The 19,326-nt window shown below is 41.4% G+C and overlaps 1 protein-coding gene across 11 annotated transcripts in view; it reads right to left on the minus strand.

Annotated features, from left to right (window-relative positions):
- TENM4 (teneurin transmembrane protein 4) overlaps positions 1-19,326 on the minus strand; it is an 840,211-nt gene that overhangs the window by 83,028 nt on the left and 737,857 nt on the right. For all 11 annotated transcript variants that reach the window (XM_042456125.1, XM_042456124.1, XM_042456133.1 and 8 more), the window contains 2 exons: positions 13,407-13,526; positions 10,648-10,909 (listed from right to left, as the gene is read on the minus strand). In XM_042456125.1, the coding sequence (XP_042312059.1) occupies positions 10,648-10,909; positions 13,407-13,526 (382 nt within the window). The remainder of the gene's footprint in view (positions 1-10,647; positions 10,910-13,406; positions 13,527-19,326) is intronic.

The following is a 19,326-nucleotide window of genomic DNA, read 5'->3' on the forward strand; positions in this document are numbered from 1 at the left end:
GGTAAAGGTTTCCCCTTTGACATGATTGTCTAGTTGCATCCAATTGTAGGTGGTGGTGCTCATCTCCATTACTAAGCTGAAGGAGCCAGCGTTGTCAAAGACGACTTCGTGGTCATGAGGCCAGCATGATTAATGCCAAGGCACATGGAAAGCTGTTACCTTCCCACTAAAGTGGTATCTATTTATCTACTTTTACATACGTTCGAACTGCTAGGTTGGCAGAAGCTGGGACTAGCGACAGGAGCTCACTCTGTAATGCAGCACTTGGGTCTCAAACTGCCAACCTGGAGACTGTATGGTCATCAGAGTAGGCGTCTTAATCACTAAGCCACCACTTCTGTTCTTATACACCCACATAAAATTCATGCAGCTAGGATTATTCATAGACGTTGTGGGACAATTCTAATATGAATTTGCAGTTTTCATTTTGAAAACTGAGTTTCACATGACCACCAATCTTAGGCTTGAATCCAATTCCTAGTCCTAATTAGAAAAGACCCACGGAATCAGTGTCCAGACAGGCCATAAAGGTCTGTATTCCCTCCGGCTTTGCCAGGATGACGCAAGTCAAAACCACAGGGCCACATCCTGGGACATCGGATGCTGATCCAGTGGATCCAGCCTGATCCTGGGGTAAACAGCCCTTAACACAGGTCAAAATGAACCTTGGTTTGCCACTGAGTTGCCTGGAAACTCCATGGCAAACCCAACTGTTTAAATGTCCCCTGCGTGTTCCTCACTTTTCTGTGCTGTCGTTCCTATTGAGAAGTCCCCCATCACTGCATCTGATGGAGAAACGGGGCATATGGCCAAGTGGGTGCATCCAGCTACCCCCTTTCCACATCAGACATGGCGATGAGGAGGTACTTCTCAGTAGGAGCGATGACTCAGAAAGGCATGGAGCACATGCCAGTAGCGGGTCTCCAGGCTGGTGCGAGGATGAGTGCGTAAACACCTGTCCGTCCCTGAACTGGCCTGGGGACCAACCTGGATGAACACCTGAGCCACAATAGTATGGGTTCAGCCTGTGCTTTCCTGGCCCATCTGCTCAGGGCCTCAGTCAATAAAAAAGATAAATAATGAAACCTGATCTCTTGCTAGAAGCCAAAACGACTACAAGGAGGCTATCGTACTTTGGACATATAATGAGTGAACAAGATTTATGGCAAAAGACAAGAAGACTAGGAAAAGCTGAAGGGAGTAGAAAAAGAGGAAGAACACTGTACAGATGTTCTTTGGCCACACCATGAGAAGGCATGCCTCAATGGAAAAGACAATGCTAGAAAAGATGGAGGGTAGTAGAAAGAGAGGAAGACAACATATTAGATGGATAGACTCAGTCAAGGAGGCCATGGCCCTGAGCCTGCAGGGCCTCAGCCAAGCAGTTGATAACAGGGGTACTTGGAAGTGTCTCATTCAGAGGGCTGATATGAGTTGAAGCCAATTAACAACAAGAACAAGGTACAATCAAGGAAGTCTTGAGTTTTCGGATTATACCAGTCCATAGTCATCAGTGCCACCACACACTGAGAGGACAACACAGAAAAGTTCCCCACGCCTTTGAAAAGAAGAACACTTCTTCTTCTTCTGAAACTCATCTGGAAACCGAGCACTAGATCAGCAACTCCAGAAATGCTTTGTTGTGTGGACAGCACTAATGATTTGCAAGATATATAAGCTGGGAAACAAACTGATGCAAATGCACTCAATCTTTCTGGTTCATCTGTGAACATATAGGTTGAGTATCTCTTATCCAGAATTCCAAAATCCAAAATTTCCCAGTATCAAAATTGTCCCCATGGTGGCTAAGATAGTGACAACGTTGCTTTCTGAAATGGTTCTGTGTATAAAATTACCTTTAGGTTATGTGCATAAATGTATATGAAATATAAATGAATTTCATGTCTAGGCCAAGATGTCTCTTTATGTATATGCAAATATTACAAAATCCGGGGGGGGGGGGGGGGGATCCAAAATTGAAAACACTTCTGGTCTCAAGCATTTCAGATAAGGGATACTCAACATGTGTTCCCATTTTTGCCATCAGCTGAGAGCAGGCTTTAGACTATACTTAAAATCAAGCTACTTCCTTGATTATTATTCTAACCTCAACTAGGGAATTTTACATTGGCTTCAATGTTGGCATGTGCCATTTGTAAATTCCCCTCCTCTCCTGTGCTGCATTTCCCTGTACATAGTTTTCTTTCTTACTACCCAAAAAAATCCATTAAGAAAAAGAAGAGTGAATAGCTGCACAATGTCTCCTAACAGTCAGTGCTGGAAACCCTCTTATTGGAACCTTAATATTTTCTAATTATATTCCTTCCCCCCCCTTTTAAAAAAAAACCATGATTAAAGCTTTAAAATCATGATTAAAGTTTTATATCTTTAAAAAAATCTTTTAATTGGGGAGTGATGTATTTGTATTTCTATTTTTATCATTATATTTTAACACCCTTAGAAAACTCTCTTAAATTAATATTTTAATTATGATCGTTTAATTAGTTTTTAACTTCTGTACTATCCATAGTTTTAAACTGTACTTTGTTCTAATTCAAACTGCAAGGCACCATAGGTACCATATTGGGAAAAAGGAGAAATATAAATAGAATATTAACTGTTGTTCACCCCCCCCTTTTTTTTTTAAGTTAGAACAGGAGTAGGCATTTGTCAGAGATGGAGGGGCCACATTGGTCCTCTGTGAGACCTTGTGGGTCCTACAAATGCTGGTTCCCCTTCCAGTTTCCATCCCAGGTGTATCCATCATTGTGACTGAGCACCCCAAGTACTTTCTGTTTCTATTGTTGCTGCTGCTGCTGCTGTGTGCCTTCACTTTGTTTTGGACTTATGGTGATCCTAAGGCAACCCCCATTATGGGGTTTTCTTGGCAAGATTTGTTCACAGGAGGTTTACTTTTGCCTTCCTCTGAGGTTTAGAGAGTGTGACTTGCCTAAGATCACCCAAAGGGGTTCACTGGCTGAGCAGGAATTCAAACTCTGGTCTCCAGGATTGTAGCCCAACACAGAACACTGAAAGGGCCCTGAATGGTAGGACAATACAGTAGTATCATCTCCTTAATTACAAATGGAGGTGGAGAAAATAGTGGCCTGTTTGCAGTAGGGTAGTCCTGAACCTTCAAGCAGAGGAGCAAAGACAGCAGTGCCACTATGTTCTGCGCTACTCATGTTTCATCTGGGAGTACTGGCTTCAGTTTTGAGTGCCTCGTTTTAAGAAGTATGTAGACAAGTTGGAGCAGGCTCAGAGAATGGCAACAATGAGAAGAGTCATGGAGAACAAAACATATGAGGAAAGGTTGAAGGAGCTGGGCATGTTCAGCTTGGTGAAGAGACGATTGATGGTTGAAATGATTGCACTCTTTAAATATTTAAAGGGCTGTCACAGAGAGGACAGGACAGGGCTATCCTTTGCTGCCCCAGATGGTAAGACCAAGTCTAATGGTTTGAAATTACAGGAAAGAAGATTTCAATTGAACATAAGAAGGAACTTCTTGACAATAAGAGTGGTTCAGCATTGGAACCAATTGCCTAGAGAACAACTGAGGTCTCCTTCTCTGGACATCTTCCAAAAGAGTCTGGACAGCTACCAGCATAAAGTGCCCTGGAGATCCTGCACTGAGCAAGGGGCTGAACCTGATGGCCCATAAGGCCCCTTCCAACAATATGCTTCTAAGGTTTTTCCTGGGCCTAAAACAATTAGGGGGAAGCACGGGACACACCAAAAATATCAATCAGTTTGCCCAGGCTGTCCCTTTCTCTTTATTGAAGAGGGAAAATAAAAGAAGTGGCTATAAAGTCTAAACACGCTACAGCCATATTGAAGAAAACCATTTGGTAAGACAAAGAAAATGTTGTAAGCTGCTAGTGATTTCAGCTTAAATAAAACATATACAAAACATTCAGAGCCACGTTCCAAAACATCTTGATACATTTTGTTGTTATGATCACAGCCTGAACACAGGGGCAAGATACAAAGAACAAGTGTGACATATGTAGGCTGCTATCCAACCTCTCCGTAGCATAGTGTAAGTATCCACATGCAGAGATATGTGATGTTGTCACTATGTGACTCCCTTGCAGAATAGCAACAGGATATAATGCATGTCAATTTCAAACTGCAATAAGTCACTGCAAGGCACAACACCCAATTGCAATATGCAGTGTTAAACTGCAATGTGCAACACTGTTGTACAGTATATGCAACTCTGCTGCCAGCAGTGGACTTTGTTATGGATGGTGAATAATTCACCCCACAAGTCTGGTGTGATTTATGCATTTGTATGTTACTAACAGGATGGCAGCTGTAGCTTGAAAATAGAACTTGCTCTTTATTGATGGGTTTGCATGAATGTCATAGGCTTTTGTTGTTCAGCTACATATTTTTGGAAGAATCTTAAATAAAGTTGGTGAAGTGCTTGTTACAGGTGGAACTCGGGGCTACCAAACTGAGACCACTGACGCTGTCATTGAATAAACTGCTGAGTTCAATCTACTAACTATCTGACTCTATTCAAGAGCCTTAAAGGGTTGGAAAAATTCCCCTTCAATATGTGTTTCATTTTAGTGATTAAAAATAAATAAATAAAAATAAAATGGGAAGCTGGGGTATCACAGAGACCTCATGTGGCCCATGGTCCACACTTTCTCCATCCCATATTAGAGATCAAAGGTCCAACAGGGAGACTTCACCAAACTCCGAGGAAGTGTGTTCCACTGCCGACGTTCTCAGATGTTTTCTTATGGAAAGGTGGGATAATTTAATTAAGGAAGATTTGTCTAACTGGATAAAAGAAACAATTTTATATAATAACAATAAATTGTTTATGTATATATCGCTTTTCCTTGTAGATCAAAGTGGTGAACAGCAGATAAAATATGACCAATGTCATAATACAATAAAAGCAAATTAAGAATAATAATACAATTTTCAATCCAGCATAATTATCTAAAAACATGCAATTCAACAATATTAAAATCGAAGAATATATATACAACATAGTCAATTGGGGAATATTTTCAGTACAGGGAGTTGGAAGGCTAAGCTTGTAGGAAGAGGTAGGTTTTTAATGGCTTTTTAAAGGCTTCCACTGTTCCACTGAGGTGGATCTCTTCGGGAAGAGCATTCCAGAGAGTAGGCGCTACTGCTGTATAAGCTCTTTAATAGGTAGTCGCCAGTCTCACCTTAGGGTGTTTGAGTAATAATTTACCTGTTGTTCTGAGAGTGCAGGGTGGATTATGCAGGGAGAGGCGTTCCCTCAAGTAACCCGAGCCCAAGCCATTTAGGGCTTTATGCCCTCCCCAAGCTAATTCTAATGGTAAGATATCAGTAAAAGGGATGCTTTGAACTACTGCGCCCATTCAAATCACACAGACTGCCCAAAATATTTGTGCAAGAAATAATTTATTAGCCATGACCCTTGGCAAATTTGGAGAAACTGACAGATCAGGAAAGATAAAGTGCCCTTTTCTTACCTTCATACATATTTAGCATTTGTAATGCAGCTTTTCCTATTTATATAGATTGGAAGATATGAGAGTGAGAAACAATAGAAATGGGGGAAACGAAAACCAGGATTTTTGTTTTTAAAGTATTGTACAAGCTCATCTAATAGTCATGCTGGGATATGACACAGACTGCTACAAGCTGAGCAGTGTTGGGGCAAAGGGAGAAGCCTTTTAATGCAATCTGTCTTCACAGCCAGCTTACATGGGAAAGAATCTGGCAAAAAATAACTACAGAGGAAACAGGGGCTTTTTTGGCGACTTTTTGTCCAATGCCTGTGCTAAGAAATGATTGCTTCTCTCCGCTGTGGCCTGTCTTTATCGACTGACTGCTGTTTCACAGGAAAGGTCAACGATGGGAAGAAACCATGTTCAGCAAATGTGATGGAAGGCTTCGGAAAGGATTTGTCATAAAACGATTGTTAAAAAAAGAAGAAAAGGAAACACCAAAGTGACACTTTTTTGGATATAGAGGGTGTACCTAAACTAGAGATGGCTGTCGTTTTAACTGTCTCAGTGTCGGCTGGACAATTTTTGCATTTGTGCCATACAAGAATGACGTTACCAGGTATTAAATCAGACAAACTGCTCTCTCTCTTCATTGAAATTAGGTGGGCTCCCAGTATTGGATATTTCTGTGGTCAGCCGAGGACTTGTTTCTTTACCCAGGCATTTTTCTGTTCATTTTCCTAATGGTTAACAAAGGCTGCATCTGCACTGCTGAAATAATCCATTTTGATACTGCTTAACCATCATGGCTTGATGTTACAGAATTCTGGGATTTGTAGTTTAGTGAGACATTTTGTCTTCTCTGTGAGAGAGTTCTGGTGCCACAATAAACTACAAATCCCAGGATTCCATAGGATGGAGCCATGTCAGTTAAAGCACTGTCAAACTGAATTATTTCTACAGTGCAGATGTAGCCTCTGTCTGCCACTCCAGGTTTTTAATGAAAGTTCTTATAAGGGTAAAGGTACTGTAGTCCCTTGACATGAATGTTTAGCCATAATTGACTGAAAGGGTGTGTGTGCTCATCTCTGTTACTAAACCAAAGAAACACTGTTGTCCAAGGACTGCTCTGGTGATCATGTGGCCAGCATGACTGCACCGAACACTGTTACCTTCCCACTGAGAAGTGGTACCTACCTATCTACTTGCATTTGCATGCTTTCGAACTGATAGGATGGCAGAAGCTGGGACTAGTGACAGGAGTTCACACCATCATGCGGCACTTGGGCCTCAAACTGCCAACCTTCCGATCATCAGAATTGGCGTCTTAACCACTAAACAACCGCATCCCTCTTATAAATTACAATGTTTATATTGTCGTATCATTTTATCTCTTTAGCCACTGTTTTATTGCACCCAGTTTTATTGTAAACTGCTTTGGGATTTTAAATAATGAAGTGATATATACATGTTTGAAAATAAAATAAAATTGGACATTTGAGTGTTCTGACTAAACACATGATATTGCTCAATGGATAGCAGCTGGAATTTTCCATCAAGATGTACGTTATGTATCTTTATGTATAGTTAGCTATATGTAGCAGAGGTGCTGAGAAATCCTATTAGTGAACTGTGAAGATGCAAAGTGATTTGAGTGTTGGATTAGGACTCTGTAGACCAGGGATTGATGCCCAACTCAACCATGAAACACACTGGCTGACTTTGGGCAAGTCGCACTATCTCAGCCTGAGAGGAAGGCAATGGCAAATTTCCTCTGAACAACTTTTGCCAAGAAAACTCCATAATAGGTTCGTGTTAGGCCTGCCATAAGTTGGAAATGACTTGAAGGCACACAACAACAACAACAACAGTGTCCTGATGCACACTGACACTGAAAAGTGCATATGCTCTTGCCCCACTGAAAACAATGAGGTGCGTGTGCATGTGGTGCATTATTCATTTAATTGTAGTGTGGCTTCAGCGTAAGCTGAAAGCTGACTGTATATGCAAAAAATATCACATGAAGAGCAGGGCTAGACTCAGAAGAAGGTGGAGTGAAGATAGAAGGAAGGAATATCAACAATCTAAGATATGCAGAAGACACTATACCACTAGTGGAAAATATCACAGCCTTGGAACAGTTACTAAGGAAGGTAAAACAAGAAATTGCAAAGGGAAGCTTGCTACTAAACATAAAGAAAACAAAAATAATATCCATGGAGGATCTAATAAGTTCAACCTAGATAATGAAGAAATCGAAATAACTAAAGAGCTCCTATACTATGGATCAAACATTGACAAGAATGGAGATTGTAGTCAGCAAATAAGAAGACTGAAAATGGGAAGGGCAGCCATGGAAGAACTAGACAAGATTCTAAAGTGTAAATCATTCAAGCCATTCTATTTCCCATCACCATATACAGAGCTCGACAGTGAAGAAAGCTGACAGACAGAAAGTCAACTCATTTGAGATGTGGTGTCAGAAGAGTGCTGAGGGTACTAAGAGCAGCCAAAATGGACAAGCAAATAGATCAAGCTTGAGCTCTCCCTGGAAGCAAAGATGATGAAATGGAGACCGTTGTAGTTTAGCAATATCATGAGTAGGCATGACTCACTGGAAACGACAGTAATGCTAGGTAAATTAGGAAGATGTTCATACCTGGCTCTAATGTTGCTCCAACGTAGCTCAATTGTCGCTCAAAGCTGTCTGAACGTTAGGCGCACTTCCTCCATCATTATTCAATCGTCACTCCCTCCTTTGCATCCCTGAATCATTCATTCCTGGGAGCAGATTTCCTCTGAACGCAAAGTTTGTGTTCATACGAAATCCGCTCCCCTTGCGACAATTCAGGGCTGTTAGAGGGAGCCACGTTTCTGTAACGATTAAGGAAGCGTGCCTGGCATTCAGACTCATGCGCTTCCACCACCTTTGAGCGATGGTTGAGCCATGTTGGAGCGATGTTGGAGCCAGGTATGAAAATTTTCTAGAAGGCAAGCAGAAAGAGAGGAAGACCACCCTCCAGATGGCTAGACTCAATGAAAGAGTTCATTTGCAGGACCTAAACAGAGCAGTGGAGAACAGGGGTGGGGTGGGGTTTGGAGATCTCTCATCCACAGGGTCGCCATGAGTCCAGATCAACTTGAGGGCAGTTAACAACAACACTACCTGGCTCCATCAGCCTGCTTGGCCAGGTCTAGCCTCTTTTGGCTGCTGGCTTTCGAGCGACCCACCCACTCACTGACTGCTTCAGTTCAAGTATCACTGGGCAATTTATTTTGTGCCACTGTGGCATGTTTTCTGCCTTCCCTGGGGACTACTAAGTGAAAGCAGAGCATAGAGAGGGTCAGCCTAGCCTCCTGCGCGAGAGAATTTCATCACCTGGAGGCAGCCACTGAAAAGGCTCTCTCCTATGTCCTCATCAACCACACCTGGGATGGAGGTGGGAATGAAAGAAAGCCTTTCAATGAAGGTTTTAAGACTCTGGCAAGTTCACAGAGGGAGACAGGATCTTTCAGTCGGAGCCTAAGCTATACCTCCACTTCTACTTTCAACTACTGGCAATAAAGAGTCAGAAGAAACAGTGTAAGATAACCAGTCTCTTGATTCCTTTTGCCTGCTTCCCCCCCTGCTTTCTACAAACCCTCCAGCAATAAATCTCCAACCCCCCCCCTTCTTCTTTTCCCTACTATCAAACTGTAAATAACATCCCTCTGAGAGTTAAAGGGCTCCCCCTGCTTTTTTTCCAGCAGAGACAACTGCAGATTTTCTCTGTTGGTGACTGTTGTTAACCAGCATTCCTCTGTCAGTCTATCAGATATGGGTTGAAACAAATAATGGGAATGTGAGCCATAAGCTTTAAATATCAAAAAGTATGCAAATATCCATGTAAATTAGCCCAGGAGCAGAGGGAGAGAAGCTTTTGTACAGAGTTCTGTGTGTTTGGAAAAGGCCCTTTGGATTCTTGCCTGACTACCTAGGAAGCTGCCTTGTACAAGTCAAAACCACAGGTCTTTCTTGTGCAATACTACCTGTAAATGACTGTGCTTCAAATGGGAGTCTTTTGCAACCCTGGTTTAAGATGCCAAAGATTGAACCTGGGACTTTTTTCATGCAGGCCATGTATTCTTCTAGACAACTCTGGTGCATCCGTTAGAAAATACTGACATGTTCTGCAGCTCCCCCCCCCATCCCAATTGAACATACTGGCTGAGAAATAGAAGTGTCATTCCCTCAAATGCAAACCACAGGATTCCATAGGATGCAACATGCCAATTAAAGGGGAAATCAGTAATTGCTGGAAATGTCAAAGTAAGCAGGCTACATTATATCATGTTTGGTGGACATGTCCATCAGTTAATAAATTCTGGAAAGAAGTCCATGATTTAACACAAAAATTTTTACAAATTAAGATTAAATTTAAACCAGAGAGTTATCTTTTGAATATTATTGTAGAAAAACAAGAACGTAGATACTTGAAATTTCTATTATATGCTTATACGGCAGCGAGATTATGTTATGCCCGGAAATGGAAAGATAAGAATATCCCTACAATGCTGGAATGGCTGGAAAAATGGTTAAGTATGGCTCAGCTAGATAAACTAACTTTGTTAAGAAGTGATAGATGGTCTCAAGATTGGGAAAATGACTGGGAAAAACTGTATGAGTTTGTAGGTAAATACAAGTAAGTTAGTGGATACGGACTATGATTATTGATTATAAAACTTTTGTGTAAAGATTATATATGGGACATGTTATCAGGATTGTAATGTATATCGTTCCAGTATACTAAGTATATATCTCCAGTTGGAAGGGAAATGTTTACGGAGAACAGAGTCGTGGATAATAGTCAAATCACACAGATCGATAAAGACAATGTTAAAAGAGGGTTATTTTTTTTCAGCATTGCTTGATAAGAAATTAATGCTCAAGAAAACATTGTATATAGCAGAGGGGGTGGGGATAGGGTGAGTTTATTTATGGGGAGGGGGGAAAAAGATTAAGTTCAAGACGCTGGAAATCTTTGTACAAATATATTTCGGAGGTTATGAATTTTTGCTAAGTCTTGAGCAAATAAATAAATAAAGGAAAAAAAAATAAAAAAAAATAAAGGGGAATTATAGTATTATAATTGTGGAGTGTGAAAGTACCCTAGCAAATTCTTTTGCTTCCATTTCGTACCTGGATTTCTGGCACAATGGGACCTCTCTCTGAGCAGGAGCTGGCAAATGCTGTCATTGGGGAAGGTGAGACCACTGGATTGGGCCGGGCAAAGTTGCTCAGGTCACAGCTGGGAATATCGTTCTCTTCATGCCTCATGACGATGGTCTCCATAACAAAGAAGTGATCCCACGGGAGCCACAAGGTGTGGTCTTGGGTAATGAAGGGCGCCCGCTCAAAATGCAAGATGATGGCAATCCCGCCATTCGTGACAAGGTCAAAACTGTAGAGGGAAAGACAAAATGGTTTTGAAAAGGGGGAAGAAAGGTCAATACTACAAGAGTTGTTAAGAAAAACTGAAGGAAAAACCAACCCTTAACCAGCTAGCTCAGAACATGCACAGGATTATCTTTATAATGAGTAAATAAATATAATAATATATTTTAGAATGGTTCTGATTTGAGATGGAAAGAATATTCATTAGCTTTCATTTTCTGAATGAAAAATTGGTTTCCTAACATCTTGGAAATGCTATAAAAAATAGAGCAGCCACATGATTTACAGTTTGAAATGTCTTTTGGAGCAATTGGTTTATAATGAAAGATACACACAGGTTTCTACACAAAAAATGTGTGTGTCTTAGCACACACCCCCCGCCATGTTTTCTCCACAGGAAACTGTATTTATGTTGTTGTTTTTCCATGCAGGAAACATTTTGTCATTTTCTGCACAGAAAAACCATGTGTATTTCTGTGGACAATTTTGTTTGTCTCCTCCTCACCATGCATGTGCACCATTGCACAAACACACCACCTGTGACCTCCAAGTACCTCACATGTCTGCCCAGATGCCATCCCACTGCATGCTCACCCCTTTGATCAGCCACACAGTTGCCCGTGTGATGGTTCGCCAGTGCAGAGCACCAGTGAATTGGCATGCAGTACATTGGCACAATCATGGAGGCCCCCCATACATGCCCCTCTTCATCCCATGTCCCTCTGTTGGACTGTCTGGTTTGTGTATACTGTAATTACAGTGGACCCTCACCTCACGCAGGGGAACCGTTCCGGACACACCCACCCCACGTAAGGCAAATTCTGTGAATGATTAAGTGCCATTTATTTGAATGGGGTGTGCTGCCACGGCATGTGTGCCCATTCACTATATTAGGGCTCCATGTGACTTCAAGTCCGCATATGGCAAGCCCGCATATGGGGCGTGCATGCTATTCATCCATTATTAGAGTTGTCATACTTTCATTTTTTTGCTTTGCCACAGCCATGCACTTCTGTTTATATCCAGGTGTGAAGATACACATTTTCCGGGCTAAGACGGAGTATCCCAGCTTCTTTTTGCTCTGGTTATTAGCCCTGGAGCACAGCTTCATTCTGGTTTCCACCTCCTTTGGAAGCGTGTGTCATATAAATGCCCTGCTTTCAAAGTGGCTGGAAGCCACTTTATTTTGCCCATATTTTTCACCCCCCTGATTCAAAATCTCAGCCAGTAACATCAAGAACAACAACTACAACAGAATATTTCAGTCCATGAATCAGAAACAAAACATCTCAATTTTAAAGCAGGAACCAGAAAACAACAAGGTGTTTACTCTGCAGTTCAAGCAGAGACACTAAATTCCCAGAGCCAAGCTGCTTGCCGACTTTTAAAAGCCTTGTTTCTAGCTCGCCAGCAAGCTGAACAGCATTTAAGCCTTGATGAGGGCATTTTTAACAGTTAGTGTTTGGCAAAGCCTTCAAAGCAGCCTCAGGCCAAGGTTGAGTACTAAACAAGGAGTGCTTGGAAAGGGGAGGCTATAGAAAGAGTTGCAGTATTTTCTTTTTAAATACCTTTTAAAAAATCGCACCCAGCAAACTACTGGAAAATGAGAAGTCCTTTATTTATGGAAGTATCACTTCTTCACATTGGTGAATGGAGATGCCCGGAGGATTGAACTCTAATGAGCTGTGGTAAGGCATGTGAACTGGGGTTGGTGAGGGAATAAGTTGGACCAGCCGGGAAGCATCGCTCTCATGTCAAGGGAGGCTTAACAGCAGCAAATAGACAGAAGGCCCATTGTATTCAGGGCAATCTAACAGCTCATCATCTCCTGCTCTTGCCTTGAAGTTACTTTGATGGAGATGAGCAGTGATGATGGTAAAATAAAAGAACAGAACAAAGAGTGCGGGAGAGAAAAAGAGACACCCTCACCAGCTGAGTCAAAATTAATACTAGCAAAATTTTCTTCTTGTTGAGCATCAAGTGTTCCCTTTGATGAGAGACAGTGATGCTCTGGCCTTTGTGAAAACTGGTGTTTTTTCCCTCCATCCTGTTTTTGGGCCTGCTCAGTCCATCATTCAAAGCAAGAATGTGCTGTTTAAAAGGAGTCATGCTGACCTCTGAGTGCGCTTGGGCATTTTGACCTATAAATCAGCACTGAACTCCATATCCAGAGCCAAACCTTTGCTCTAGGCCAGTGGTTCCCAAACTCTGGTCCTCCAGATGTTTTGAACTTCAGCTCCCAGAATTCCTGATTGCTGACCAAGCTGTCTGGGGCTTCTGGTAATTGAAGTTCAACACATTTGGAGGACAAAGTTTGGGAATCACTGCACTAAACCAAGCCCAAAAGCATAGAATCACTGCATTATATAGAATTAGGCTTCTAGCTCCTCCTCAGCTACAGAAATGGCTCACATTTTAAAAGGTTTGAGAACTCACCCCAGCAAAATGAACACAGAGAACCAGCCTTCCTTTTTCCAAGAGAAAATCAGATGGTGTCTACTTACCTGCCATCTTGCCTGCTGATGGTGTAGCCATAGAGGGGGTTGTTGGCAAAGCTGATGTTCACGCCGACAAGTGGAGTACCATCTGATGTCATCACCTGTCCACGAATCACACAAGGGTGGCTGGAAGAAGGTAAAAAAACAGAAGCTGTTTCAGAAAGTTCATTGATAGTGAAGAGGCTGCCTTCTGATGTAGAGACCATGACTGAGTGCAATAGCAATAGCAGCTACATTTCTATACAGTTTCATACTGAACTAAGCAGTTGACAAATGAAAGCTAATTGCCCCCAACAAGCTGAGTAACCTCAGAAGGATGCCAGGCTGACCCTGGAGCCCCCTGGCTGGGACTGAACTCACAACCTTGTGGCTGTGAGTGAGTGACTGCTGTACTGGCATTTAACCATTGCACCACCAGGGCTTCCTACCAGTGGCAGGCTAGCTCAAGGAAACCCAGCCGGTCTTCTAGCACAGTATCCTTGAAATTCCATCAAGGAAGCAATGATACCAAAACTGCCTGCAGGACCGTCTCATCCAACACTAACAGTCTTCACCTTTTTCAGCGAAAAACCTTTCCAAACATACATTTGAAAATCTACTTATTTTTTAGCCATATATTTGTCTGATGGTGGTGGTGGTACCACAAACCAACTTCAACCAAGCTGTGATCAGCTAGTGCAATGATTCTAAACTAGGGTGCAGTGGGGATGGGTCAAAGTCCTTTTGGAGAACCTATTGAAAACAATGGACCCCCTGTCCAGAAAAATCAACTTACACACAATTTTCAAAGGAACAGGAAAGAAATGAAAGGGGAAAAGTTCTGTTTTTTGCTCCCAGTTCATGGACTCTCTGAAGCTTAGGGTCCCATGGACTGCAAAATCAGAACTTACTCACTTACTCACCAGCTGAAGACAAAGACTAGTCCTGGCTAAATCCGATTGCTAGTCCTTGCTAAAGCACATCTGGTGACTCAGTGGAGCTTATGTAAGTGTTGACTTACCCATTTCCATTGATTCAGTGGGTCTGCTTGAGTCAGAACTAGCAACTGGATTTAGGTCCAAGATTAGGCAAGATTCTCCCCAATCCTACCCAAAGATTCCAGGAAATGAATAAAGGAAAAAAATATTTGCATGTAAAGCATGCATTGCCCATCTTATCTTCCAAGTGATGACTGAAACATTAAAATGTTTCTTTATTAAATGTGGAGACACTTCTTCTGTAAAGAAGCAGAGAAACTCTGGATGCCTGAAGTTCCCTCTCAAAGTCACCAAAAAGCACACCTGTTTGAACTGGCCAGTCAAAACCCTCACAAGGGGAAGATGCTATGTTTCTACTGGTCACAGTCATTCAGGATCTATCAATTAAAATTAATTATCTTTAAAAGCATTTCCTCATCACCCCTTTTCATGCTAGGATTTCTGAGTTGATGCACAACCAAGACAAACAGAAAATATTCCTCAATAACAGACTAAAAGGGCATCCAATGCTGACCCCAGCTCTCTGAGACTCTAACAAACCCTTCATTTATGCCCCCCAAAATCAACTGGGAGGAGAGTCACAATTTGTCAGATGAGGTGATTTCTCCCATGTCTGTTTTATGCTTTAAACCATCCAAGAGAAAGCGATTGGTTGGTTATTTCCAGACCTGCCCAGAATAGAAGCAGAATTATGCTTAAATTTCATTTCAAATCTTGCAGAAGCTCCGGGGAATACAGTTTGCTTTTCTGGGGCAAGGAGGTTGCTGTTGGGTTGGAAGTGTGACCAACCAAGACTAGGGGCAAAACAAAAATGGCATCAGGGTTTTAAAATTTTCTGACTCAACTGCTAGACAATCTGTCCCCAAAGGCCTTAGAGCTTTCCAAAAGTAAATGAGCTCCTTTCTCTTGAGCTTGTGTTTATGCTAATTTGTCGGAGACTATGGGTGCATCTACACTGTAGGAATAATACAGTTAGGCACGACATTAAGTGCTGTTGCTCCATCCTATGGGATCCTGGGATCTGTAGTTTTACCAGGTCTTTAGCTTTTTCTGCCAAAGAGTGCTGGAGTGAGGAAGAGGTATTTTAGACAAACTTGCAGCTGGCTAGAGGGAGCTAAGCAAGATTGGAAGAAGGGAAATGATGACAGTTTAAACCCTACGCTTCAGTTGCTGAGATTTTTATTATTATTTTTTTAAAAAAACCCCATTTCCCCAAGTGGTACAGTTTGCCCCATTTGGGAAAATCAATTAACACCATGCCTTGCAAGCATCTGGCCTCTCTTGGGTCAACTTGTCCTTTCTGGAGGCAACCACAATGTCCTGAGCCCCACAGGAACCTGGTTAATGCTAATTTAGTCAGCCATTTCCTTCAGAAGACCTTGGTCTAAATGCAATTACACTGCAAATAAGCTAAGTGGTACTGCAAAGACTCTCTCAGCTCTTCCCAGGAAATTCTCCAGATATATGTACATAAAATTATCTCTGCTGTTAATAGGTGGAATTTTCTTTCAATCACTCTGTCCTTGCTGATATGGAATTTATATCGAGCAATTTAGGGAAACTGATCTCCCCCTTGAAGACGGAGACTCAGCAACACGCTGAATTATTAACATATTTCCTCTTATGAATTTGACTGCGTTTTAAAGTCATCCTGGAAACTGTTGAGATGAAAATAACTATATAATCGCTAGTTATAATTAGTCTTTCCCAGGAGCCTCCTCACAATTAAAAAGACCTTTTGGAGTTTTTTTAATATTTGGTAATGAGAGTTCACCACTAACATTCAAGAAAATGGATGCTAATTTAGGCATGCTATAATTTTAGTTTGTCATATTACCAAGGAATGCATAATTCACCAAGAGATTAAGTTAATGTTTCTGAGTTCCCTTAATGATAGGGTTGCTGAGTGAAAACTGGAGAAGCTCCTATACCTTCAATGGTCCTATAGGGAGGTGTAGTGGTTTGAATGCTGGACTACGACTCTGGAGACTAGGGTTCAAATCCCCGCTTGGGCATGAAAACACACTGGGTGACCGTGGGCAAGTCACACTCTCTCAACCTCAGAGGACGGCAATGGCAAACCCCCTCTGAAGAAAGGTGCCAAGAAAACCCCATGAGAAGTTCATTTTAGGGTTGCTGTAAGTCAGAAACGACTTGAAGGGATACAACAACAACAAATGTGAATTTCAGTAGGGGTTCCTTGTTACCTAGCTGCATCACAAGCAATATCTGCTCAAATTTCCTCTCTTGCACAACCATTAAAGGGATAGGAGCCCTTCTTAGTGAAATGTAAAATTCTGTGAGAAGCAAAGGCAGTGTTGACTTCATTGTCCACAAACACCAAAAGGGGTGTGTGTGTGGAGGAGATGCTTGTGTTCTGCACAACCTTGCACAATCACTCTTAAACATGCATTGATCTTGGTGGTTAGGTACTAATCGAAAGCTAATAAGGAGTGTTTGCTGAGATAACACTCATCCTCTGGGTTCTAGATTTCCTTTTTCGTGTAAAAGTGTTTCAGGGTGCCTAAACTTTGACCTCTGAATATTCCTTGCCTAAGAAAGTCAACAGGCAACTTGCACACACACACACACAAGCTTTGACTCTTAGTTGTTTCTATACCATGTTTGGGATGTTTCAAAGGTGCTTTGCAATTTCTAAATAAGACATCTCCACACAATTATGTGAGACACAGCTCAGAACTTGTTCTGTACAAAATCACAGGTAGTGTTTTTGAGCAGAAAACTGAATTTTCTGTGCTGGCAAAAGCATTTTCTATTTTTTTTAATTTTTACTTTTATTTTGGCTTTGCATGACATACAAATATATAAAGCCGTACAAATTAATACATGAGAAGGAAAAGAAAAATATATACATATGTACTTATATATACGTAAATTTATAAGCTAAGTACTTCTGTTGTAAGGGCATAATTTATGGAGCCCTGGTGGCGCAGTGGTTAAATGCCTGTACTGCAGCCATTTACTCAAAACCACAAGGTTGCGAGTTCAAGACCAGCAAAAGGGCCCAACCTGGACTCAGGCTTGCATCCTTCCGAGGTCGCTAAAATGAGTACCCAGACTGTTGGGGGCAAATTAGCTTACTTGCTCATTAGCTTACTTGCTGTTCACCGCAATGATCTTTGGAATAGCGGTATATAAATAAAACAAATTATTAACAAATTATAATACCTTTTAACAGATATTTGACAATTCTTTCTGTCATCATCCATTAGTAAATTCTTTACGCATGATAGAGTCTTTTTCTGTTGGATCACATGATTACTTTACTTTAAGTAATCGGGTGGGTAAGGGATTTTAAAAGCATTTTCTATTTTGTGTGCAGGAAATGCTGTTTTCTATTAATCTGACTATGGTGCAAGAGTAATGGAGGACCTCATCACATCAGTTCAAGGTGAGGGATGAAGAACATCATTGCTTAGACCATGGGAAATTCCATATTGATCCTACTTCCCTGATTCACCAACTTCTACCACTTGTCTTGACAACCATTTGGAAATGACCTGTTACAACTCTACTCCCAGTCAGCAAAACCTGACATTGGCTCACTCTGTAAAATCCCATGTTGACAACATGGAAACTTAGTCCTTGAACAAGGGGGTATCATTCAGCTGACCCTAGCCTACAAGGACTGCTATGTCGCCACAAGTAAAGTAACATGCAAATAATGAATGTTCCTGCACAGTAAAAGAGGCCAGTTATATTTCTACTCAACCCATTAATCACTGGCAGCACTCCAGTGGCTGCTCTGTTACCCAAATTAATAGAAGAGGTAGTACAACACAGCAGCAGTGACATTTGGTTTTGTGATGCTTTCTCATCATGACTAGTAGGACACTGTGCTCAAATCCATCTCCAGTAAATTTGGCCAAGAAAGGGAAAAGAAGCTTAATAGGCAGCAAACATCTGAGCCTGCCTCCTAATGATCTGGACTGTGAGTAAATCTGGTCCAGTATTGTCCAATTAGGATGGTGATGGTCCTCTAGGTGAAGGGCAGGGTTTGTAACTAGGATGGTTTCCAAAAAATGATCCCAAAGCACTGAAAGTAGGACCGATGGTGTAGAAAGAAAGCACACTATCAAAGACTGATGGGTCCCTGGAAAAGTTTTATGCATTCTTTGCCCTTCTCACTTTCATACATTAACATACAAAATGCTTCAGTAGTATGGAGATAATAAAGTTGTTGTCAGTGGGGATCAGGTCAGTGAGCTGGTGAATCCAGGTTTTAGCCCAAACTTTAAAACACCTTGAGTAGTTTGTTTAAAGTTCAGGCTAAAAGCTGGTTTGGATTCACCATCCAACTGACATGAGAGCTACCAGCTGCCAGTAGTTGCTTTAAGAGCTAAAACAAGAACATTCACTTCATATTTTAGTCCTTGCAACATCTCTGTATGGAAAGAGTACCATTATACCTAAGCATCTAGAAAATCTCTCATTTTTTCTATTCCAATTGTAATTGCATTTTTTTTAAAAAAAAGTACTACAACATTTGTTGGGTTCCAGGAAATGCCGCGTATACATCCATATCCACGGATGGTCAAGTAGTCCCATTATAGACAATGGTACCGTAAAATGGTGTCACTTATATAAAATGGTGAACAGCAAGGTTTGCTTTTTGCAAACAAAAGTTCTGAACGTTTTCAAGCCATGGTGGGTTGAATCGGTGGATGGCAGATCTATGGATACTGAGGGCTGATTGTATAGAGAATGAATGATTACATACATGAGGCCGAAATTGTTTTCGAAGAGTCAGGTTTGCTCTTCATTTTTTGCTCCCAAGTGCTAAATAAAAATTTAAGACATTATGGGAAAGTGCAACCAAGGGAAGCTAGATTTTAAAAGTAGCCATCCAGAAATGCTCCCAAGGCCACCTGTGTATACTGCAAGTGTGTTTTTTCAAGAATCTGGCATTTATCAGGCAGCTGGGAGAC

This window comes from Sceloporus undulatus, chromosome 3 (assembly GCF_019175285.1).
Source record: "Sceloporus undulatus isolate JIND9_A2432 ecotype Alabama chromosome 3, SceUnd_v1.1, whole genome shotgun sequence".
In the NCBI taxonomy this organism is placed as follows: domain Eukaryota; kingdom Metazoa; phylum Chordata; class Lepidosauria; order Squamata; family Phrynosomatidae; genus Sceloporus; species Sceloporus undulatus.